The sequence below is a fragment of the Brassica napus genome, chromosome C7 (assembly GCF_020379485.1).
Source record: "Brassica napus cultivar Da-Ae chromosome C7, Da-Ae, whole genome shotgun sequence".
Classification (NCBI taxonomy): domain Eukaryota; kingdom Viridiplantae; phylum Streptophyta; class Magnoliopsida; order Brassicales; family Brassicaceae; genus Brassica; species Brassica napus.
Window position 1 is genome coordinate 46417953 of NC_063450.1, and position 24817 is coordinate 46442769.

The 24817-nt window shown below is 43.2% G+C and overlaps 3 protein-coding genes and 1 pseudogene across 3 annotated transcripts; all 4 read right to left on the bottom strand.

The window, feature by feature from the left end:
• Positions 1-109: 109 nt before the first annotated feature.
• LOC111211568 lies at positions 110-4547 on the bottom strand (annotated as a pseudogene).
• A 772-nt stretch (positions 4548-5319) lies between these two features.
• Positions 5320-7680, bottom strand: LOC106448170 (the record flags this gene model as incomplete). The annotated part of the gene is made up of 1 exon (XM_013890095.2): positions 5320-7680. A coding segment is annotated over one exon (1641 nt), but the record flags the coding sequence as incomplete, so codon positions are not given.
• Positions 7681-9024: 1344 nt separating this feature from the next.
• On the bottom strand, positions 9025-9654 carry LOC106445822 (protein SRC2-like). The gene has a single exon (XM_022711897.2). The coding sequence runs from the start codon at positions 9652-9654 to the stop codon at positions 9025-9027; it is 630 nt and encodes a 209-aa protein (XP_022567618.1).
• A 6059-nt stretch (positions 9655-15713) lies between these two features.
• On the bottom strand, positions 15714-19821 carry LOC106445825 (monooxygenase 1-like). Its single transcript, XM_048762864.1, has 8 exons — positions 19571-19821; positions 19346-19492; positions 19146-19205; positions 18906-19071; positions 17320-18604; positions 17023-17226; positions 16619-16676; positions 15714-15951 (listed from the first exon to the last, which is right to left on the bottom strand). The coding sequence occupies exons 1-5, from the start codon at positions 19639-19641 to the stop codon at positions 17852-17854; spliced, it is 1197 nt and encodes a 398-aa protein (XP_048618821.1). The 5' UTR covers positions 19642-19821; the 3' UTR covers positions 15714-15951; positions 16619-16676; positions 17023-17226; positions 17320-17851.
• Between the last annotated feature and the right edge of the window lie 4996 nt (positions 19822-24817).

The following is a 24817-nucleotide window of genomic DNA, read 5'->3' on the forward strand; positions in this document are numbered from 1 at the left end:
TGTCCTAAGGCTGGATTTCTCTTCAGCCAGCAGGGTTTCTCTTCCACCACTCCCCCTGGATTTCTCTTCAGAAGTGATTCACGCCAAAACTTTTTTTTTTTATCGATTTTTTTTTTTTTTTTATAATAGGCGATCACAAGGGAGTAAAGGAACAGCCCGGATCCAAGAAATAAGAAAAGAAAAAAACGTGGAGAGATGAGAAGATGAGAGATGAAAGAAAACAAACCAGCCAAAGTGGCTCTGATACCAAGTTGATACGCCCAAAACGGGAAGGATGGCTTTGGCCGGGTGTTTGATATGAACCGAGAAGGCGATGGCACTTCTGGAACTGGAATGGATTGAAAGGATCGTCAAGAGATGCGGAATGGCTCTTGATATACCCAAGATCTAAGGCTAACCACCTAAGAAACGATGAAGGTGTGTTGGCTAACCACCAAACGACACAAAAGATGATTGGCTGACCACCAAATCAACAAGCCGGTTCAAACCGATGAACTAGCTAAGAACTCTCTCTCTCACTCAGAGAAAAGAAGAATCGAAAATAAACAACCAAAATGAACTCATTTTATTCATCAAAGGGACTACATATTTATACTACTTGTAGTCAAAGAGAATTAAAGAGAATTGTGGGAAAACAAAGCATAGAAAATAGAAACATTGACTAGAATATTATTAATGAGTCAAAGACTCAGTCTTCCATGCAGATTAGTCAAAGATGACCATTCGGTTCACGTTCTGGTCAAGGAAACCCTTCGGCTACTGTCCAGGTTCATCCGAACCAGATGGATGCACGGGGTAAAGATAAGGACGCTTGCGGGACTGTCCGGATGGTCCGCCAGATAAGAATGCATGTCCGTCTTTGGTTTCTTCACGATCCAAGCTAATTCTGGCTCGACCGTGGGTTTTAGAATGTCGAGTTGGTCGGGGAAGACGGGCTGTGGTTCGGTCGGTTAGGTCGTCTGGACGTGGTTCCAGCCGAAGCTCCAATCGGGACGCACGCGGGACGGCTCGGTCAGTCTGATCAGTACGGTCGAATGAACGAACCTCGGTCAAATTGTTCAGAACGTCCTGATCTCCATGCTGGTTGGCTCCAATGGACTGATCCACGAACCAGGGCACATCAGAGGGGCACCTCCTAGTAGACCGGATCTTGCTTAATCCGTCTCGTAGAGCAAATTCCGGTGGGAGAGAGGTCACGGTGAGCACCGACGGAGATGCCGGAGATTCGCGTAACCTCCGCCCCTTACGAACGCGTTTTGGAAATTAGAGAGAAAATAAACAGTAGCGCGTGAGGCTCAACTGCCACTCAAAGGCTAAAAGTCCCTCTTTTCCACATAAGTATCTTTACAAAAAGAAAAAAAATGTTCACATAAGTTGAATATAAATATCATTGCTTGGTTCAGCACATAACAAAAAACAAGAGTTCAGAATAAAAATGTCTGCCCGAGAGAACGCAAGTCTCGAGCTCAAAATCATATGTGCTACTAATGTTAGCCATACAAATCTCACGGACAAGATGGACGTATACGCCGTCGTTTCGATTATAGGAGACAATTATCAAACACAAACTGCCATTGGCTGGAAGAAGCCCATGAAGGTCTATTGACCGTCAACGTCAAGTTATATATATAGCTATTGGCTGGAAGGGTCTGTTGACTTGGAAATTGGAGAAGTCAATATCTCGGTTCAAGAGCCTTTGCCTCAAATCCGTTTTCACCGTTAACAAACGGTAACGTGGATAAAATGAAGTTGATGACTCTCCCTGTTAAAGCCAAAGGAGAAACCGAAGCAAAGCTGAGCCTCTCGTACCGGTTTAAACGGGAACTAGCTGGTAATTTGTACCCTTCTCTGTCAGATTACTCTTCCTCGATTCGTTATCCAACCGTGGATTCAGGAAGATCATGTACGGACGTGACAAAACTGACACTAGAACTCGTGATCAAAATGGCCAAGGACATAAAAGACGTAAGCTGGATCCACGGTATGGACATGTACGCTTCGGTTATTGTCCGTGAAGGAACAATAATTAAGAACAGGAGCAATACTTCTATTGCTTTCGGTGTCTACAAAGACCCAATATGGGACCATGCCATTAGGTTCTCCCTAGACGAGTCATTAGCTCGAGGGGGCCGATTGACCCTTTTCGTGCAATTGATTAACCGTCTTATCAGTCACACGGACACCAACAGTTTCCAAATATGCCGCCACATTAGTCACAGTAGACATTGTGCAAAACCAACAGTGAAGCCACACAAAAAAAAAAGTTGGAGCAGGAGACATAACTTACTCTGAAACTTGTACTTTTGGCAAGTACTAACTTCATTTCTTTTTGTTGTTTGTTTTACTTTGTTCATGTGGTATATCTCACATCGAAAGTTGAGTGTTGAGTGTGAACAAGAGTAATATATAAGTGTGTGATGCATGTTTATAGTTTGATATTTCAATTGTTGAATGCGGCCCCGGGTTGGGTTTTCCAATTTAAGCTAACAAAAATTGATGAGCAAAACATGAACTGAATAAGCAAAAACTTTCTTACAAATTATAAGCAGGAAAAATATCAAATCCATTTAATTATAAATAAAAAAACTGAGTACATTTTATATTGCAGTTGTTAAAATAAAAGGACGGGTGAATTAACAAAACAAAAAAAAAAAAAGTACGGGTACGACATAGTATGCTTCTTGTGTATCCGGTGGTGACCGAGGAAAGCTGCTATAGTTGTGGTGGTGGTGGCTGCGGATGCGGATACGGTTGAGCCGCCGGCGGTGTTGGATATTGTTGGTAGCCATGTGGTTGTTGATATGGCGTTGGCATATAAATTGGTACGAGACCGTTGCTTGGCCCAGCATTTCCACCTTGTTGAACAGGCACGTAACTCGGATCCGACGACGCATATGAGTGAGGCGAGACCGGTAGATACATATATGGTTGGGACGTTGCGGTTGATGGTGGTGGAACCGTTGAAAATGTAACTTGTTCCGTAAGAAACCTATACGTGAAGCTCACGACACCCTTTTTCCCATAAGGACCCGTCAAAGCGTGCGTCTCCAACTTCATACCGTTACCTTCACCGTTTTTTAACGGAGTAGGTGGATTCGAAGCTAATAGCTGTTGAATAGGAAGTCTTACAAATCCAATCTCCTTATCACCAAGAAAAGGCCTGTGGCTCATCATTTCCACGAGGAGGATCAAACGCCCTTCTTGAGCTAACTTTTCATCGAGAGAAAACTTAACCCTATGGTTCAACTTTGGGTTAGTATCAGCGGCGAAATCGACAGGGGTGTTGATCCTGTCCTTCACCTTCCTGTCCTTGAGGATAGCAACGGAGGCATATACATCCATCACCGAAAAGGCGTTGACATCTCTGATGTCCTTGGCGTGTTTGATCACGACCTCTAAAACCATTTTTGTTGTGCCCGTTTGAATTCGAGGCGAATATACAACCAGCTGATTACCTGGATCCGGGTTTGGATAAACGGGTTGACCAATCGATGGGGAATGATCCTGATGCTCTGGATGTGCTGGCTTAAACCGGTACAAGAGGCTCAAGCTTGCGTTGGTACATCCTCCATCTGTGAGTTTGATAGGGCAAGTCAACGACTTCATTTTATTGACGTTACCGTTTGCAAACGGTGGAAGCGGGTTTGTGGTGAAAAGCTCCTGAACGGAGACGTTGACTTCTCCTAAATATAGGTCATCCCTCCCTTCGAGCCAATAGCTAAATAACTCGACCTTGAGGGTCAATAGGCCTTCACGGGCAGCTTCTTCGTTGAACAAAAACTTGATGGTGTGATTCCATGTGGGATTGAAACCACCGTCGTAGTCAATGGGCGTTTTGGCCGCTTGTGTCTTTTGAGTAGTTTCGCCGTTAATTGAAACGACGGCGTACACGCCCATCTTGTCTGCGGCATCAACATGGCTTAGGTCACTGGCTGATACAATTTTAAGCTCAAGTGTTGGGCTCTCTATGGCTCTTTGCAACTGCAAGGACGCCATATTTAGAAAGTCTCGTGTTGTACTCTCTTCGAAAATGTAAAATAAGAAAAAGATATATATACAAGTTTGTGTGAGGACATTTCTAATTATAAAGTTACAAAACTTATAGAAGGATAACATGTATGGGTGTCATATCTCGAGTCAACGGTAGTTATATATACTTCAAATTATAGAAAATTAACCAACCGTCCATGTTGTAGGGTACATATCGTATTATCACGCAGAAAATTTCGCCGTATGTACAAACAAGAGTTTGTTTTACATAAAAACCGACTCACTACCACCACTTACTAACGGTAACTGAATAAAATAAAGCTATTTCTTGCAACAGAGCTCAACAAAGGTGTCAAAAACATAGATGTGCAACCAATATATATATATATCTCAAATTTGCTCATATTGAAGAAAATAGAAAATTACTACGAACAAATTATATGGAAGTTTTTAACATAAAAAAAAACAATTTATATGGAAGTTTATCACAGAAAGATATTGAACACTAAAATAATTTTTTGAGTTTTAATATTGAGTTTGACTGATTATAGACTACGTAAATTAAAACAATACAATATCTTTGTTTTGTAAAAATTATTGGTAATCAAATTTGTAACCACTTAAAGTTTTAATTTATATTTAACTAATATATAGTTCTACATAAAACTAAAAGTTTGTATTATATCTCTATATTTGGCAAACGTTAAAAGTACATGTATTTTTCTTTTCTCAAAGAAAAAGTACATGTATAAATTTTAAGATAATATTAAATGATGGTTTTTTTTTTATCAACCTATATTAAATGATGGTCAAATCGTGTATTTAGACAATTTCAAAGAAATATAGTAAACATATGTCTATGTTGAGTAGTGTCCCACTAACACAATTTATACATTACACAAGAAGGCAAGTACCAGGCGAACAGAAGGGAAGAGAGAGATAAAAAATACATGGACAGTTCGGATCAACAATGTATAAGACTTGGTATTTTGGATATTCGATATAAGAAACAAGAACTAATTTATTTTTCTTGACGGATATTCGTTATTGAATGATGCAGAAAAATGAAAAAGATTTAAGTTACAAAGGACCTTGAATTAGAAAATAACTATTACTCCCTCCGTTTTTAATATAAGTCGTTTTAGAATTGTGCACATAGTTTAAAAAATCATTAATTTTTTATATTTTCTAAACAATCATTAATTATTTAACTAATCACAAATCAACTAATAATAAAAAAGAAGGTATATTATCATTGGTCATATAACATTAAGTGTTAATAAATTTTACATAGAAAACCGAAAACATCATAGAATTTAGAACATAAAAAATACTCTAAAAAGACTTATATAAAAAACCGGAGAGAGTATAACTTTAAAAATCAAGCTGAAAGACATTAGTTGAACCATTAATTTTTATGGTGTGTTGTCGCGTGACGGTCTTGGGTGGAGGGGTGTGGCGTAAGAAACCACATTTGGAGGAGGGTACGTACTTGCGAGTTTGGGTTCGTCTTGACGGAAAGAGGAATCTCGGTTGTAAAAAACTGATCAATCTTGTGCAGTGTACCACGTGTTAGTAGCACTGCCTTTTATTGCGCTCTGCCTAGACCCTAGAGTAAGTACATCATGATAATTGGTTAATGTCTTTTTTGACAACTACAACGCTTTGTGGGACTTCACACCACTTTATGGGATTGCACGACGCTATATAAATATTTATATTTATGAATAGCCAACAGCAGATGTTGAAAAATACTTAATACTATGCTTAAAAAAAAAAAAAAGTGAATGGGTCAAAACGCGCCAAAACTTTCACACAAAAGAAACAAGCCAACACATACCTGACGACAGCAACTCACACGGTCTCTCAAGGAACCTTTCTAATTCAACTTTTCATGGACGCAAACAAGCAAAGAAACCAAATACCAAACATAAGGAAGAAAAAAACGAAACTAGAAATCGCAATAACTGAATATTCATTGCAATGGACTGGTCAGTAGTATGATTCATAACTTACGAAAAGAACCAGCCCCCTGCTCAAGGCTCAAGCTTAAACTTCGTATAGGTTTAGATTTACTTCGTTAGACATTATTTCACTCAGTATAGCTCCTCCTATTACTCGGCCGAAGGCCGCCCCTAGTCCTAGGGCTGCGACACTCCCTCCTTGTGGCTTCACTTGTGGCTGTACTCCTTGCCCTTGCGCCGGTGATTGTGTCGGTCGCTGTGGTAGTGGTTGTTGTGGTTGTGGCTGCTGCTGAATCTGAACCTGAGGTTGTGGTTGATTCTGAAACTTTTGTGGTGATAACTGCACTTGCGGTTGTGGTTGCGGCTGCAGCTGCGAGTGTGAATATTGATGGTATTCATGTGGCTGATATGAGGGTGGCATATAATTTGGTACTTGACCGTTACTTGGCCCAATATTTACCCCTGGGTGAATAGCCATGTAACCCGAAGCTCCATGAACCGGGTTTGCTGACCCATAGGGATGATGTGGGACTGGTACATACATAATAAAAGGTTGGGGTGTTGTGCCTGGCACAATCGGAATTGCAACTTGCTCCTCAAGAAACCTATATGTGAAGCTTAGGGTTCCTTCCCCGTACACACCTCCCACCTTGTGCGTAACCAACTTCATATTGTTAATATCAACGTCAGTACATGGCGACGGCGGATTAGAACCAATAAGTTCTTGAATCTGGACACTAACTTTTCCAATATGTTTATCTCCCATCACACGTCGGTGGCTCATCAACTCCACAACGAGGCTAAAACGGTCTTCCCGAGCTAACTTTTCCTCGCCCAGGGAAAACTTAACGGCGTGGTTCCAAGTTGGAAATTTAAAGCCAGAATAGGCGATAGGGGTTTTGGTCTTATGCTTTGTTGTCTTGCCCTCACAGATCATAACGGAAGCATATACGTCCATGTCATCGAACACGTTGACGTTTCTGATGTTGTTGGCGGATTTGATCACGAGCTCTATGGTTAGCTCTGTCACAGTGGTTTGAGTCTGACACTGAGGGGTATATATAACGGGCTGGCCCAATCTTGCTGGATCTGGGTTTGTGTAACCGGGTTGAACAAAAGGTGGCAGATAAACCGGTTCTAACGGTGTAGGATACAGATCATGAACCGGGGCAGGTTTGAAACGGTACGACAGGCTTAGCTTTCCATTTGGTTTTGTTTCTCCGATGAACTTGATAGGATAAGTCACCGGCTTCATTTTGCTGACGTCACCGTTAGAAAACGGTGGAAGAGGATTTGTAGCAAGAAGCTCTTGAACCGGAACGTTGACTTCTCCTAAAGAAACGTCATTCTCATCTTCGAGCCAATAGCTATACAACTCCACCTTGATATTCAGTAAGCCTTCGTTGGCTTCTCTCTCGTTGAAGGAGAACTTGACGGTGTGATTCCACGTCGGATTGGAACCCCCGTCGTAGTCAATGGGTGTTTTGGCCGATCGTTTCTTTTGAGTAGCGCTGCCGTTAATCGAAATGACAGCGTACACGTCAATCTTGTCTGTGGCATCAATATTCTCGACACTAGCTGATGTGATTTTAAGCTCAAGAGTTGGGTTCTCTGTGGCGTTATCCAATCCTGAGGAAGACATGTTCAAGATTGTCTTTGTTTGCTCTGTGTTTTGGCAAATGTAAAGTAGACCGATATATATATAAATGTTGTAAGCAAACACGAATCAAACTTTGTCATTTTTAGAATCAACAACAAATTATTTGTAGACATCTTCTGATCTTGTGACATGAATGTCATTTCTTGAGTCAACGTTACTTCAATATACATCAAGTTGGCTAGTGACATTTTTTTTTGTCAACCGGCTAGTAATATTATAAATCAAAACCATATTATAGAATAATTACTATTATAATACACATTAATATTCTTGTCAAATACTTTTGTACCATATAAAAAAGAGATTAGAGCCTTAGAGCATGTTTATTGCAGGTCTCTTAGGTTGGGTCGTAATATAAGATACGGTATTTTAGCTTTTAACTAAAAAAACTAAGAGACGTCTCTTATATCTCTTATTTAAGAGACGTCTCTTAGTTTTTTTAGTTAAAAACTAAGAGGCTGTATTTTATATTATACTAAGAGACCCAACTTAAGAGACCTACAATAAACATGTTCTAATACTTTCGTTGGGTAAAAATAATCCTTTCCCACAACTTATAAACTGATGTGATCTTGAGCTGAAAGGTTGGTTCTCTACGGCGTTTTCCAACCGTCAGGAAGACATTTTCAAGATAATCTTGTTCTGCTCTGTCTTGTAAAGAACACAAAAATATACAAATGATTTTTCATCTTCTGACCTTACAAGATTATAGAAGAATAATATGGATGTCATTTCTTGAGTCAACGTTAGTTTAAAATACGTCAATTTGGCTAGTTATATTGTAAACTAATTAATACCATATTTAGAGTATACATATCATATTAGAATACATATTTAATTTGTCAAATACTTTTGTAGACATATAAAAAATTGGACGTTGATCAAAAAATAGTAGACGTTTGTTGGTAAAATTAGTCCTCTCCCACTACTCGCTAACGGTAAAAGGATTTATTGAGAATAAGTTTTAGAGATAATTCCGAATCTATTATGAATAGAATTACTTTTGGGATGTAAACTTTGGTTTAGAAATTTAGGAGCAATAAGTCACAAAACACAAGTCAATTAGAAAGTGGTAGCTCGATTGTAACTTCCTTTGCTATATACAAATTTCATTCTTTCAACACACCATTCTGTTATTCTTAATTTGCTCTTTTTGATCTGCCAGAAGAGACTTAATTTTAAGGTTCAATTATTTTATAGGTCTCTTGGTTATGAGTTTTACAGAACTAAAGAGCTTAATTACGTTAATAAACAGATACAAAACAACTAAACAATATTTTCAATTGAGTCAGACTGATAGGCTCTTATTAATCATCTTAACCATCTAGACTAACAATTTTATTATTTCCTCGTTTAAAACAAAATATATAAAATGGAAATTGTCTTGGCCAATAACATTTTTTGTTGTCACTAACGAAGTAATGACACTGCTGAAACAAGAAGATCAGCTTTCGCCAACCTCTCTTCATTCTTCCTATACTGCGGCGGCCCTTCGTATCCATATCCAGTCTGTGGTGGTGGCTGCGACATGTAAGGATACGGCCCATAACCATTCTGACTCGGTGGAGGAGCCCACGACGTTGGTCCCTGTTGGTGAACGGGACCGAAAATAGCGGCTACCCCATTGAAACGGTACGAGAAAGTCAAGGAACCTTTCATCCTCTCAGACGGAGTTCTCACCTGATACGTCACAAACTTCATCCCATGGCCATTACTGTTACCGTTAGTTGACGGCAGGAGGTAAACTAACGGGATCTCGACCTTACCAATATCTTTATCGCCTAGGACTCGACCGGAGAACAATCCCACGACGAGTGTTAAACGGCCTTCTCTGGCTAATCTCTCATTGACGGCAAACTTGACGGCGTGATTCCAGTTAGGGTTAGATCCACCGTGGCGATCTACCGCGGTTTTCACTTTCTGTATCTTTTTGTCGCCCAAAAGGGTTACGACCGCGTAAACGTTCATCTTTGTGATGTGGTTGACATACTCAAGGTCACTTGCTGAGTTGATATTAAGCTCTAAGGTTAGATCCGTCATGGCTGCCACGGGAACGCAATGTATAAAGATAAGTTTATAAACGTTACCAGAAATAAGGGAAAATAAAAATATGCTAAATTATAAACATAGATGTAAAGGAAATTTTACCAAAAAAATAGACGTAGAGGAAAGCTTTGATGTTCTTTCGAAGCTTTCATGAGAGTTCAATTTATAGAGACGTCTGCACTGAGATTTTCCTTTGGTGATATGAAACGTTAAAATAAATGAAACGCGTAAACTTTTAAGGAAAAAGAGGAAGAAAATAATTAGTGGAACGGGAAAATAATTTGTTTCTTACTTACTTAAGTATAAAATCCAATGCATTTATGAAATTAAATTAAAATAGATTTGGATGCATGTAGCTACAATGTATGCACTTGCATTCATACGGCGATAATGTTGCTCTAAGCACCTTTATCCGCAAACCCGGTCTCGTTTAGCTCTTCTTCTGGTTGGGTACTATTGCTCCTCCTTTTGCTGAATAAAATTGTGACACCCGTCACTTTCGAAATAGTAAAAATACTTCGATAAATACAAATATCTTAAATATCCATATATAAATATTTGAAAGTCCACATCCACGCATGAATTCCATAATATAAAATAAAATCCGAAACATAAGATACGACATAAACCGAGAATCCAAAATACGAAATACCATAACGATAAAAGTCCAAAGGCCTAGAGGCCCGATAACGATAAAATCGATAAAACGATAGAAGCCCAAAAGCCCAATAGCACCGGTCCGAAAAATCACTCCTGCTCGTCGGTCTCACCTGAAAGAGGGAAATAAGGAGGGGTGAGCGACAGGGGAATCGCCCAGTGAGGTATGGGATGCTAAACCGCAAACCACTGACTCAGTTCATAGCACTACAACTATGTAGGCCTAGCTCTAGCACGAGACAATCACGGTGCCTATTACACCACACAGAACAATCACATATGTCTAGTGGACTAGACATGATACAACCAATGCGATAATAGCATATCACATTTCCTCATAAGGATATAAATATATATAACTCTACAGGCGTCGCTAGCACAGTAGTCCACACTGCACCCCGCAAATCTCTAAGGCGTCGTAAGTACAAACGTCTCTGTACCCCCGCAAATCTCCACAAACATGGCAGCCAGTGCAAACGTCTCTGCACCCCGCAAAACTCCTCAAACATAGGCAGCCAGTGCAAACGTCTCTGCACCCCGCAAATCTCCAAAACATGGACTCGCATATATATACATATATATAACAATTCTTAACATCAATCATTTCAATCAACCGTTGAATCCTCTATTATCCTATTTCCGGTTTAACAATCAATAATAATAATAAACAAGCAAGACTCTCAAACAGACTCGATTCACAGAGACGGATCATGTTTCGAAACTAAACTTTCCATAACGGTAGTACTAAACTAGCTCGGGATTTAACGGAGTAGCCCTCACCTTAGCAATGAAGAGAAGTGGTATATATGAACTCCAGCTGCTCAAATGGACTCCAAATCTGAAATCAGATCGAAATTTCGAGTCAGAACGCCTTTCGAACGGTTTAAAACGGGTATTTACGGAAAAGTCAACCCGCTGGTCAAAGATTAATTATTTAATTAATTAATTAATTAATTAATTAATTATTTAATTAATTAATCCGGTTTATCCTAACCGATTTCCAATTGATTTAAACCGACCGGTTTAGCCTAACCGAATTGAAATCAATTCAAACCGGCTAACCAACCGGTTAACCGAGTCAACCGAGTTGACTCACCGGGTCGACTCGGCCGAGTTAGCGAGTCGCCGGCGAGTCACCGGTGTCGGTCACCGGCGGCGACGGCGGAGATCCGGCGGTGGCTTACCGGAAATTTGGCCGGCGGCGACGGCGGAGAACGGTGGTCCGGCGGCGGTGCTGCGGCGGAGGACGGTGGTCCGACGGCGGCGCGTGTAACTCACGCGCGCGCAGAGGCGAATCTTCGGGGGGCGCGTACGGCTTCGTCCAGGCTCCGATCGCGACGCGGTTGGTGTCTACGGCTTCGTCTTGACGAGAGGAACACGATGATGGCCTTGGATGCACGAGATTCACTACGGTTAGAAAGTTATGATCGATTTACTAAAACGACCGAAACATAACTCAAAACATGGCGGTTTCCGGTTACCTCGAGCTGCGGTTGATGGTGATGACGAGCTTGATGACGTCCTGGCGTGCGGTGGCTCCGGCGAGGACTCTTGGTGAGCTTCTTCCTTCCCTCTCTCTCTCTCTCTCTCTCTCTCTCTCTCTCTCTCTCTCTCTCTCTCTCTCTCTCTCTCTCTCTCTCTCTCTCTCTCTCTCTTAAAGAAAAATGACTTGACCCTTGGGCAAAGCCTAGGGTTGGGGTCATTACAATTCTCCCCTACTTACAAGGAATTCGTCCCCGAATTCAATTCATAAGTTGTCATGTCCAATGTCAACCCGGAAAAGCTCCGGATAATCAATCCTCATCTGGGGCTCGGACTCCCAAGTTTCTTCCTGAATACCATCTCTCTCCCAACGAACTTTGACCAACATAGTCATCATACCATCATCTGCTTTCACTTGGCGATCCAATAGCTCTACTGGCTGACACGGCGCACGCAAATTCCTACCAAGGTCACTGGGCGGCTGCTGCAAAATGAGCTCTGGTTCTCTCACGACTTTCCTCAAAACCGAAACATGAAACACGTCATGGAAATCTGATAACTCTTCGGATAAATCCAATCGGTAAGCAACTGCTCCAATTCGCTCCAAAATGGGATATGGTCCCATATATCTCGGTTTAAGCTTCTTCAGCTTCCGAGTCTTAGATCCTCCTTGAAATGTCCTCATTTTCAGGTATACCAGGTCGCCAACCTGGAACTCCAAATCTTTACGCCGCTTATCTGCATAACTCTTCTGACGGTCATGGGCTTCCCTAAGCCGCATCTTAAGCATCTCAACCTGCTCAACTGTCTCTTGAACCATTGCAGGTTCTATCTCACGTCGCTCTCCCACTTCGGTCCAACAAAGCGGTGTGCGACAAGGCCTACCATAAAGAGCCTCATATGGTGCCATCTTAATGCTCGAGTGATAACTATTATTGTAGGCGAACTCCGTTAGGGGTAGGTACTTTGCCCAACTCCCTTCCCAATCCAAAACACAAGCTCTAAGCATATCCTCCAAAGTCTGAATCGTCCTCTCTGACTGACCGTCTGTCTGCGGGTGATAAGCCGTACTCATATGCACTTTCGTCCCAAGCGCCTTCTGGAAGGCTCTCCAAAATTCGGACGTAAACTTTGTATCTCGATCTGATACAATGCTGACAGGAACTCCATGCAATCTCACAATCTCGCTGATGTAAGTCTGTGCTAACTGATCAGCTTTGTCCGTCTTCTTAATAGCTAGAAAATGGGCTGACTTGGTAAGTCTATCCACGATTACCCAGATGGCATTCTTTCCTCCTAAGGTGGTTGGCAACCCCGTCACAAAATCCATAGTTACCATGTCCCATTTCCACTCTGGCAATGGCAGGTTCTGCAATAACCCGCTAGGCACCTGATGCTCGGCCTTGACCATCTGACACGTCTGACACTGCGATATAAATGAAGCAACATCCCTCTTCATGCCAAGCCAATGATAATAACGTTTGAGATCCTTGTACATCTTGGTGTTTCCTGGATGAAAAGAGAAACGCGAGTGGTGTGCCTGCTGCAAGATTTCCTTTTTTAACAACTCATCATTAGGCACACAAACCCGGTTCCGATACATGAACATCCCACTCGAAGCTGTATGATATCCAATACTCTCAATCTCGATCTGCTTACACAAAGCCTTATCAGCATCCTGAGCCTTACGCACTTTCCATAACAAATCTGCTTGCTCCACAGCCTCGAGGCCAACTGCCTCACCTTCCACGGTAGTGGCACACAATTTGAGGCTAGCAAGTGTCCTAGTAAACTCTTGAACCTCCTTGGTTCCTGAAACATCGCTCCTGCGCCTGCTCAAGGCATCTGCTACTTGATTAGCTTTTCCCGGATGATAAGCAATATCCAGGTTGTAGTCTGCTAACAACTCGACCCACCTACGCTGCCTCAAATTCAAATCCGCCTGAGTGAAGATATATTTCAAACTCTTATGGTCCGTGAAGATCTTCACCTTCTCCCCATATAAATATGATCTCCAGATCTTCAGTGCAAATACAACTGCTGCTAATTCTAAATCATGCGTAGGATAGTTGACCTCGTGAGGCCTCAACTGACGTGATGCATATGCAATGACCTGACCTTCCTGCATCAATACACATCCTAAACCAGTGCCTGACGCATCAGTGTAAACCTCATATGGTATCCCTGGCCTCGGGAGTACCAAAACGGGCGAATGGGTCAGCTGTCGCTTTAACTCAGTGAAACTCCTCGAGCAATCGTCTGACCAATCAAACTTGACGTCTTTGCCCGTCAGCTTCGTCATTGGCTTTGCAATGCTAGCAAAACTCTTGACGTACTTCCTGTAGTACCCCGCCAAACCGAGAAAACTGCGGATCTCCGTAGCATTCTTTGGCGTCGGCCACTCTGAAATGGCGGTAATCTTCTCCTGATCTACGGCAACTCCTGCTTCTGAAATCACATGGCCCAAAAATCCAATCTTCCTCTGCCAAAAGCTACACTTACTCAGCTTGGCAAACAACTGGTGTTCCCGAAGCTTATCCAGCACAACCCTCAAATGCTTAGCATGCTCTTCTCTACTCCGAGAATAAACCAAAATGTCGTCGATGAAAACGATCACACACTTATCCAAGTGCTCCCGAAACACATCATTCATAAGCTTCATGAACGCTGCCGGTGCGTTCGTCAATCCAAATGGCATCACCACAAACTCATAATGCCCATAGCGTGTACGGAAGGCCGTCTTCCGCACATCTCCATCAGCTATCGCAATCTGGTGGTATCCCGATGCCAAGTCAATCTTAGAGAACCAAGAAGCTCCCTGCAACTGGTCCAACAACTCGTCAATACGCGGAAGCGGATACTTATTCTTGATGGTCACTTTGTTCAGACCTCTATAGTCGATACAAAGTCTGAAACTCCCATCTTTCTTTTTCACGAACAACACTGGTGCTCCCCACGGTGAAGTACTCGGCCTGATAAATCCCTTATCTGATAACTCTTCCAACTGTTTCTTCAATTCCGCCATCTCAGCTGGTGCAAGGCGGTATGGGGCTCGTGAAACTGGTGTTGCTCCTGGCTCCACCTCGATCGCAAGAACGTCTGCTCTAGCTGGTGGCGGCCCTTTTAAAGCCTCAAAAACGTCTTCGTACTCGAAAACCACTGGAATGTCATGCAGCTCCTGCTGACCATCCTCCTTAACCATCGAAATGGTCGCCAAAAATCCTTCTGCTCCTCTCTCCAGTAGCTCATCTGCGCGCAACATGGAGACAATGGAAATTCCATGGTGCGTCTTAATCCCCTGGAATATGATCTTCCCTTCTGCTCTGGGGATATGGACTCTCGCTCTCGGACAATCCAGTACTACTTGATGTCGTGACAACCAATCCATTCCAAGTATAACATCGTAGCAGCTCATCTCCAGTTCCGTCAAATCTCCGAGCAACTCAACTCCTCCAAGAATAACTGGTACATTGCGATGGACGCCGACTGCTCCCAATCTCTCCGTGCCGGCAGTCTGAATCTTCTTAGCCTTCGGTTCGAATACACCCCGAAAAGGCCAAGACTGGGCTAAGCGTGGACTCACAAAACTATGAGAGGCTCCCGTGTCGAATAAGGTATAAGCTAACTCTCCTTGGCGGCATCTAAAAGGAAAGCGAAAAGTTAACTTACCCTGAACTTTGGATACCAACATTTAAGGAGGAGTGATATCGAACGGAAAGGTGCTATTTATTTTTATTTTCAAAATTCCCAAATCCCTGAAAATATTTTGAAATCGTTTAAAACCGTCAAAACCGAATAAAACCAGGTCTCCAAAAATCGCCATCCCAGGTCGGAGCCGGGACGGAACCCGCTCTGATACCAAAATGTGACACCCGTCACTTTCGAAATAGTAAAAATACTTCGATAAATACAAATATCTTAAATATCCATATATAAATATTTGAAAGTCCACATCCACGCATGAATTCCATAATATAAAATAAAATCCGAAACATAAGATACGACATAAACCGAGAATCCAAAATACGAAATACCATAACGATAAAAGTCCAAAGGCCTAGAGGCCCGATAACGATAAAATCGATAAAACGATAGAAGCCCAAAAGCCCAATAGCACCGGTCCGAAAAATCACTCCTGCTCGTCGGTCTCACCTGAAAGAGGGAAATAAGGAGGGGTGAGCGACAGGGGAATCGCCCAGTGAGGTATGGGATGCTAAACCGCAAACCACTGACTCAGTTCATAGCACTACAACTATGTAGGCCTAGCTCTAGCACGAGACAATCACGGTGCCTATTACACCACACAGAACAATCACATATGTCTAGTGGACTAGACATGATACAACCAATGCGATAATAGCATATCACATTTCCTCATAAGGATATAAATATATATAACTCTACAGGCGTCGCTAGCACAGTAGTCCACACTGCACCCCGCAAATCTCTAAGGCGTCGTAAGTACAAACGTCTCTGTACCCCCGCAAATCTCCACAAACATGGCAGCCAGTGCAAACGTCTCTGCACCCCGCAAAACTCCTCAAACATAGGCAGCCAGTGCAAACGTCTCTGCACCCCGCAAATCTCCAAAACATGGACTCGCATATATATACATATATATAACAATTCTTAACATCAATCATTTCAATCAACCGTTGAATCCTCTATTATCCTATTTCCGGTTTAACAATCAATAATAATAATAAACAAGCAAGACTCTCAAACAGACTCGATTCACAGAGACGGATCATGTTTCGAAACTAAACTTTCCATAACGGTAGTACTAAACTAGCTCGGGATTTAACGGAGTAGCCCTCACCTTAGCAATGAAGAGAAGTGGTATATATGAACTCCAGCTGCTCAAATGGACTCCAAATCTGAAATCAGATCGAAATTTCGAGTCAGAACGCCTTTCGAACGGTTTAAAACGGGTATTTACGGAAAAGTCAACCCGCTGGTCAAAGATTAATTATTTAATTAATTAATTAATTAATTAATTAATTATTTAATTAATTAATCCGGTTTATCCTAACCGATTTCCAATTGATTTAAACCGACCGGTTTAGCCTAACCGAATTGAAATCAATTCAAACCGGCTAACCAACCGGTTAACCGAGTCAACCGAGTTGACTCACCGGGTCGACTCGGCCGAGTTAGCGAGTCGCCGGCGAGTCACCGGTGTCGGTCACCGGCGGCGACGGCGGAGATCCGGCGGTGGCTTACCGGAAATTTGGCCGGCGGCGACGGCGGAGAACGGTGGTCCGGCGGCGGTGCTGCGGCGGAGGACGGTGGTCCGACGGCGGCGCGTGTAACTCACGCGCGCGCAGAGGCGAATCTTCGGGGGGCGCGTACGGCTTCGTCCAGGCTCCGATCGCGACGCGGTTGGTGTCTACGGCTTCGTCTTGACGAGAGGAACACGATGATGGCCTTGGATGCACGAGATTCACTACGGTTAGAAAGTTATGATCGATTTACTAAAACGACCGAAACATAACTCAAAACATGGCGGTTTCCGGTTACCTCGAGCTGCGGTTGATGGTGATGACGAGCTTGATGACGTCCTGGCGTGCGGTGGCTCCGGCGAGGACTCTTGGTGAGCTTCTTCCTTCCCTCTCTCTCTCTCTCTCTCTCTCTCTCTCTCTCTCTCTCTCTCTCTCTCTCTCTCTCTCTCTCTCTCTCTCTCTCTCTCTCTCTCTCTCTCTTTAAAGAAAAATGACTTGACCCTTGGGCAAAGCCTAGGGTTGGGGTCATTACAAAAATGGTGGGATGTGTTAACATACATCAAGAGTTTTTTTTCCTTTGATATTTAGCAAAGATGTGAATCACCAATGATTTAGATGTACGGCCTTATATGGAATTTAACAGATAAACATAAAACACCAAATTTACATAAAATTTGAAATTATAGGTTTTTAAAAAGAAGAGAAATCCAACGAGTTAGATGACAAAGTTTCTAGAGTCGGCCGCAGTCGTATTCAGTACAGACTTAAAACGATAATTAAAGCACAAAACCTCACACTATAAAACTAGTCATAAAGTGTCCATCAAGTTTTTAGAGTCGGCCGCAATCGTATTTAGTATGATGAATCTGATCACGCCCAAACAACAGCACCAACAGCACAATAAACATGATCCTGACGACCATTGACTGCGTTTGTAGTGACCGTCCCGTCAAATACGTCTGCGTCGAAAGCCCGACTAGTCTCATCCTACGTTCACTCACATATTCATCAATAGCTTCTCCAATGCTTTTCACCGAACAATCCTTTAACAAGTCTCCATGGTCCGGACCCAATTTCCTAGCTAGACATCTAGCCAGAACAACCGCATCCTCTAGCGCAGCCGAGCCTCCTTGTCCGAGGAATGGACCCATAACGTGCATTGCATCGCCAGCTACAGTCACGGTCCCACGTCGAAATTTCCCGAACATGATTTCCCACGGGGAACGGTACCTTAAGTGTGTCAACGTTAATGACTCCACATCGCATCTTTTCACCATTTCTTTCCAGTCTTCGGATAACTTATCGACCCATTTTAGAGTCACATTTGCGATCGATTTTTGATCCTTACCGTTGTGTTGACTGTCTTGCATATGCACTACAAACCAAAAGACTTGGTTATCGTTCAAAGGGAGTCTTCCCACTAAAACGTTTCCTGTTTTCATCCTTAAAAGCTCATGTGGAAATCCATGGCCGTTTGGGTAATTAGTGAACCCTCTCACCGCACGACAAGCAAATGCCTTTATAGGGCCTAACCGGAGATAGTCACTGACGATGGAATTTGCACCATCACATCCAATCAAGACCTATGAGAGAAGCAAACATGTATCATTAAACCCACAATCTTAACTATCTAAATCAAACTTTTTTTGTTGTAAACTTAAACTTCAAATTCAAAATGGAAGGTTCTAGTTCAGTTTGGCATTCGCATTTTCAAAAGTTTTTGATAATAAAAAGGTACTATAAACAAATTTATAGTTAAAAATTGTATAGTTCTAAAATATAGATTAAAAGAAAATAGTATGCAGACTCAAACAAAACTCAGAAACTTGTGCGTGAAACAATGAAGACCGAAAATGAGAATCATGATTCATGATAAGTTGTTACCTTGGCTTTGATCGTATTGCCATTGGACAAGTGAACGATTGGAAACGACGTAATTTCGTCCTCTTGGATCGAAACAATTTGGGAATTCAACCGGATGGTTCCATCAGGGAGAGCATCGGCTAAGGCATCAACCAGATCGTTCCTTCTAATACAACGAGCTTCGTCTCTGTTTGATTGCAATTAGTAAAAGTTTAAAATCAATAATAACATACGATGTATATAATTGAATTAACAACATACTTGATGTTTAAAACGAATTCTCGTTTTTTCTTCCCATCCTCAATCAACATGGTCCGTGCTCTGTTCACCACATCCAAGAATTTATTATACAAGTTCTAAAGCAAAGCTATGATCACTAATAATTAATTAGCAAAGCTATGATCACTAATAATTAATTAGCAAAGCAAAAGAAAAAAAGGATTAAAGTAGAGAAATCTTACTTGTGAATAAGATTAGACGTGAGACGAAGACGATCAGAGACGCCAAGCTGATCAAGAGCTCTCCAACCATTAGTAAGAGTTCCAATTCCAGCTCCTTCCGACCTCACTTTCTCGGCTCTCTCCAACACAACACTCTTTATTCCTTTCCTGTATTTACAAACTTTATAATATACACACACAAAAATAAAAGTCCATATGGGACAGTTAATTTTCAGAACAACAAACCTATGAAGAGCAAGCGAAGTGGCGAGACCAGCGATTCCGCCGCCGACAATAACTATTCCGATTTCTTCCATTTTTGTTTTCAGATCTGGAGTTTACTTTGAGTACTTATTATAACTTGTCTGAATTGATGCGTATCTATAGTGATTTGTTTATACTAGTAACTACTAAATGAGAGAGAAGCAGCGAAGACTTTTCGTTAAAACAATTAATTACTTGGGAGACAATCAAGTCACGCTCGATTGTCTTTGGCGAGTCAAACATGTGCTACTTTTATGCAAGTTAGTTGACGTTGACGCAAGCGATGACGCCACCTACATTAGACTACTTGTGCATAAATATATATGGTCTACGTACTTGTTGTTTAGTGAATGTGATTCAATAGCTCTACTTGTACATAAAATAAATAAATTAATGTAGAACAACACACACAAATTGCATAAAAAGCATTCCACCGATGGAGTTTATTATTCTGATCCACATATACTCAAATGGATCTAGTCTTGTGCAGAGGACGAGCCAGCTTCCATGGCAGCACTGTTGTTTATGCTCTGATTATGACCAAGGAGACACAAGACTTCCGACTGCTTATCCAAGATTCTTCTGACAATAGCAACGCGATGGACATCCTTACCAACTCGAGCCTCACAAGAGTCCTCGTACTCTATGTAGAAAACTGCATCGTAGTCTCCAAGTCCCTGGGTACTTTCAGTAGCCACTTTCAGAATCTTCAAATTGGCCAGACTGAGTCTGGCAACGTCAAAGCTCTTATTGGTTGTAGCAACTGCAAGTTTCAAGTACAAACTGATCCAGTCATTGTCTTCAAGCTCTGAATCCTTGAGCTGAAAATTAAAAAGAAGATAGTATATCACTAATTAATAGTGGTTGATTATAATAATCAAAAATATTTTTTTTTAATTAAGAAACAATCAATTTACCAGGGAAAATCGGTTGGTGCCATCGTGTTAGTCGTGAGGCCGTGCGACCGCCTTTGCTTTACACGTACGGAAGAAGGAAGAAAGGAAAGGATCAGAGGGAATCAAGTGCAGAGCGTGACGTGTCTACAGCTGTTACATGATTGGCTACTTTATGAGGAAGGAAAGGAGTAAAGAATAAACACCGTTGTGACGTTGATGGGTTGGAGTTAACGGTTAACGTCCCCACGAGATGCGTGTGTTTACTTTTCGTCTTTTATATAAACGAGTGAGGTTTGTTATTGAGAGTATCAAGAGATTTGATCAAACTTGTGAAAGGGAGAGAGAGACCCTAGAGTAATTCTCTCAAGTTGTAGACATTTATCTCAGATCTATATATCATTTCACTTCTCAAAAGAACCCATAACAACTTGGTACCAGAGCCCTTCTTTCCTGGAATCTATGGCTCCAGCGAAGAAACCTGATGTTGAGGTGGCGATGGAAAACTTGCGAGAAGAGGTGGGTAAGATCGGGGTGATGGAGAGTACGATGGCGGAGCTCAAAGGAACGGTTGCTGAGATCCGTAATCGTATGGGGGTTTTGGAGAGGTTAGAACAGCGACTGAACGAAGATGACGAGACACGGAAGCGGGAGGTTGCAGCGTTGTTCCAAGCTTCGCTGCGACGACATGAGGAGGAAGAAAGCCAGACCTTTCAACGTCCAGGCAAACAGATCGAGACCGAAGAGGATCGGAGCGGTCTCTTTCGTGCTGGTGGGTCAGGGCTGCGATCAGAGACGGTGGCAAGGGCTGGGGAAGATCGAAACAACTCACTGATTCCACTCGATCAACCTTGGCGCCAAACGGAGGAGAAACAGGACGAGCTGACGCGCAAGGCCCGGAAGATCGAGATTCCTCTGTTCAACGGGGAAAACGCCGAGAGTTGGGTCCTACGCGTGGAGCAGTATTTCGAGTTAGGGGAGTTCTCGGAGGAAGGGAAGCTCCGAGCGGTGAGGATGTGTTTTGACGAGGAGGCTCTGATGTGGTACCGTTGGGAGCGAGATCGGAATCCGTTCGTGAACTGGGAGCAGATGAAATATCGCGTTCTCGAACAGTTTTCCACATCTTACGAAACGACAGCCAGAGAGAGGTTGATGACATTAAAGCAGGAGGGGACTGTTAGGGAATATTGTCGAGATTTCATCTCCCTAGCAATGAACGCTCCGGAACTACCAGATGAGGTGTTGGAGACGGCCTTCATGATCGGGTTGAAACCACAGATCCGAGCCGGAGTTAAGCTTATGGAGCCGAGGAATCTTCGCAAGATGATGAGCGTCGCCAAACTGGTGGAGGAGTGGATTGGTTACGCTGATCAGTCGTCGGAAGTACAAAGCGGTAAGGGGTTTAAGGGAGGTTTCTCACCGGGGTCGACCTACGTGGGTCGTAGTGGGTCTGGAGGGGGAAATGGGCCTGGGGGTCATTCACCTCAAAAGCCCAAAACGAGCCCACCTCAGGAGAAAGGAGCCCCGATGGAGAAACGAACGGCGCCGCAGATGCCTAATAACACCGGGAGAGGAAGAGCGCCGTTCCGTCGACTTTCGCCGGTGGAATACGCTAGGTATCGAGCGGAGGGATTGTGCTTTCAATGTGGAGGGAAGTCCCATGCTAGGCGCGACTGTCCTAATAAAGAGTTGATGGTATTGGTGATACAGGAGGAAGGTGAAGAGGAGAAATCTGAGGAAGAGTGCGACGGGGAAGAGGAGGAAGAGACACCAGACTTTGCGGAATGTGATGCATTATCTGCCAAATCAGCAGTAGGCATCTCGTCTCCGCGAACCATCAAACTTCGCGGAATGGTGGGCGATATTTCGGCCACTGTTCTCATCGACAATGGGGCGTCGCATAATTTCATCGACTATCGTCTAGTGGAGAAGTTGGGCGTGATCGCAGAAGAGACCCAAGGGTTTGGGGTGATTACGGGGTCGGGAAAACCAGTGAGAGGGGGAGGAATCTGTAGGGATGTGACGTTAGTATTGCAAGGTCACTCAATCACGTCAGATTTCTTACCGTTAGAACTCAATAACGTGGATGTGATCTTGGGAATACAGTGGCTGGAGACTCTTGGAGAAATGCGAGTCAACTGGAAGTTGCAGACGTTGAAAATTCCGGAGGACGGGAAGATGGTGATGTTACGGGGGGAGCCGGCCATTTGTAGTTCGGAGATTTCGCTCAAAGCAATGAAGAAGCTGTTGGAGCAACAGGAGATGAGCGTTTTGGTGGAGTGTAGAGAGTTGGTGGCTGATAACATGGAAGAGATGAAGGTTCCAAGGCCCCTGCGGAAGCTAGTAACGGAGTATGCGCAAGTGTTTGAGGATCCACAAGGCTTACCCCCTTCGCGAAGCAGGGAGCATGCGATCACTCTCACACAGGGTAGTGATCCCGTAAGTGTGCGTCCTTTCCGCTATCCGCACGCACAAAAAGAAGAGATTGAGAAGCAAGTAAGAGCCATGTTAAAAGCGGGCATCATTCAAGAAAGCATCAGCCCTTTTTCAAGTCCGGTGCTGTTGGTGAAGAAGAAGGACGGGAGTTGGCGTTTCTGTGTGGATTACCGTGCACTAAACAAAGCAACGGTGATGGACAGTTACCCCATTTCAATGATAGACCAATTACTGGACGAGTTGAAGGGAGCGACGGTGTTTTCCAAACTCGATCTGAGAGCGGGGTATCATCAGATTCGAGTCAAGGCTGAGGACGTGTCGAAGACAGCATTTCGCACTCATGATGGGCATTACGAGTTCCTAGTCATGCCCTTCGGTTTGTCGAATGCACCTGCCACGTTCCAATCAGTCATGAATGAGGTGTTCAGACCATTCTTGAGACAGTTCGTGCTCGTGTTCTTTGATGACATTCTCGTGTTCAGTAAGAGCCATCAGGAACACGCTATGCACCTGAGGCTGGTATTGGATAAGTTGCGCCAGCATCAGCTCTATGCCAATAAGAAGAAATGTGAGTTTGGTTGCTCGAGTATTGAATACTTGGGGCACATAATATCGGCGTCGGGAGTTGAGGCTGACAAAAGAAAGATTGCAGCAATGACGGAATGGCCAGTACCAAGGAATGTCAAGGCGTTGCGAGGTTTCCTTGGCCTCACAGGCTACTATCGCCGGTTTGTGCAGGAGTACGGGTTGATCGCGAGACCACTAACTGAACTTCTGAAGAAAGATAAATTTGGGTGGAGTGAAGCAGCAGGGGAGGCTTTTGTCGCACTCAAACAAGCTATGACGACAGTGCCAGTCCTAGCTTTACCTGACTTTAATGAGCAGTTTGTGGTTGAGTATGATGCTTCAGGAAAAGGGTTGGGGGCAGTGTTGATGCAGAACCAGAGACCGATAGCGTTCTTCAGTCAAGCTCTCTCAGAGAGGCAACAGTTGAAGTCCGTGTATGAACGCGAGTTGATGGCTATAGTGTTTGCTATACAAAAGTGGAGGCATTATCTGTTGGGTAGGAAGTTCATTGTGAGAACTGATCAGAAGAGCTTGAAGTTTTTATTGGAGCAGCGGGAGATTAACTTGGAGTATCAGCGTTGGTTGTCCAAGCTGTTGGGGTTCGATTTTTACATCCAGTACAAGCCGGGACTAGAGAATAAGGCTGCAGATGCGTTATCAAGGAGGGATGTAGCTGCTGAGTTAATGACGTTATCGGTACCCACAGCCATTCAGTTTCAGGAGGTAGAGAAGGAGCTCGAAAAGGATGAAAGGTTACAGAAGCTAATGCGTGATGTGTTGTCCGACCCCAGTAGTCATCCTGATTACACAATAGTCCAGGGAAGATTACTGCGTTGCGGGAAGTTAGTATTACCAAAGGAGTCGCCACTGATTGGAGTGATCTTACGGGAGCTCCATGATGGACTCACAGGCGGGCATGGCGGGGTACAGAGAACTCAGAGAAGGGTGAGTGAAGTATTCTTTTGGGCCGGAATGATGAATGACATCAAGCAGTATGTGGCAGCGTGTGCGGTGTGTCAGAGACACAAATATTCCACCTTAGCTCCAGGAGGGTTGTTGCAGCCACTTAGCATTCCGAACGCGATATGGGAGGATGTGGCTATGGACTTTGTGGAAGGGTTACCGCGATCAGAGGGGTACAATTCAGTTCTAGTGGTGATCGACAGACTATCCAAGTACGCTCACTTCATTAAGCTTCGCCATCCGTTCACAGCGACAGAAGTGGCACTGCTGTTTGTTCAGGAGGTGATCAAACTACATGGTTTCCCAAAGACGATTGTTTCGGACCGTGATAGAGTTTTTACTAGTCAGTTTTGGAAGGAACTATTTCGTC

What these genes read in the sequence shown, in the direction of transcription:
- LOC106445825 (XM_048762864.1), bottom strand. Translation starts at nt 19,641, where the DNA reads ATGGAAGAAATCGGAATAGTTATTGTCGGCGGCGGAATCGCTGGTCTC. An exon ending in GAATTCGTTTTAAACATCAA is followed by an intron (nt 19,072 to 19,145) that starts GTATGTTGTTAA and finishes GCAATCAAACAG; the next exon opens with AGACGAAGCTCGTTGTATTA. An exon ending in GCAATACGATCAAAGCCAAG is followed by an intron (nt 18,605 to 18,905) that starts GTAACAACTTAT and finishes CTTCTCTCATAG; the next exon opens with GTCTTGATTGGATGTGATGG.
- LOC106445822 (XM_022711897.2), bottom strand. Translation starts at nt 9,654, where the DNA reads ATGACGGATCTAACCTTAGAGCTTAATATCAACTCAGCAAGTGACCTT.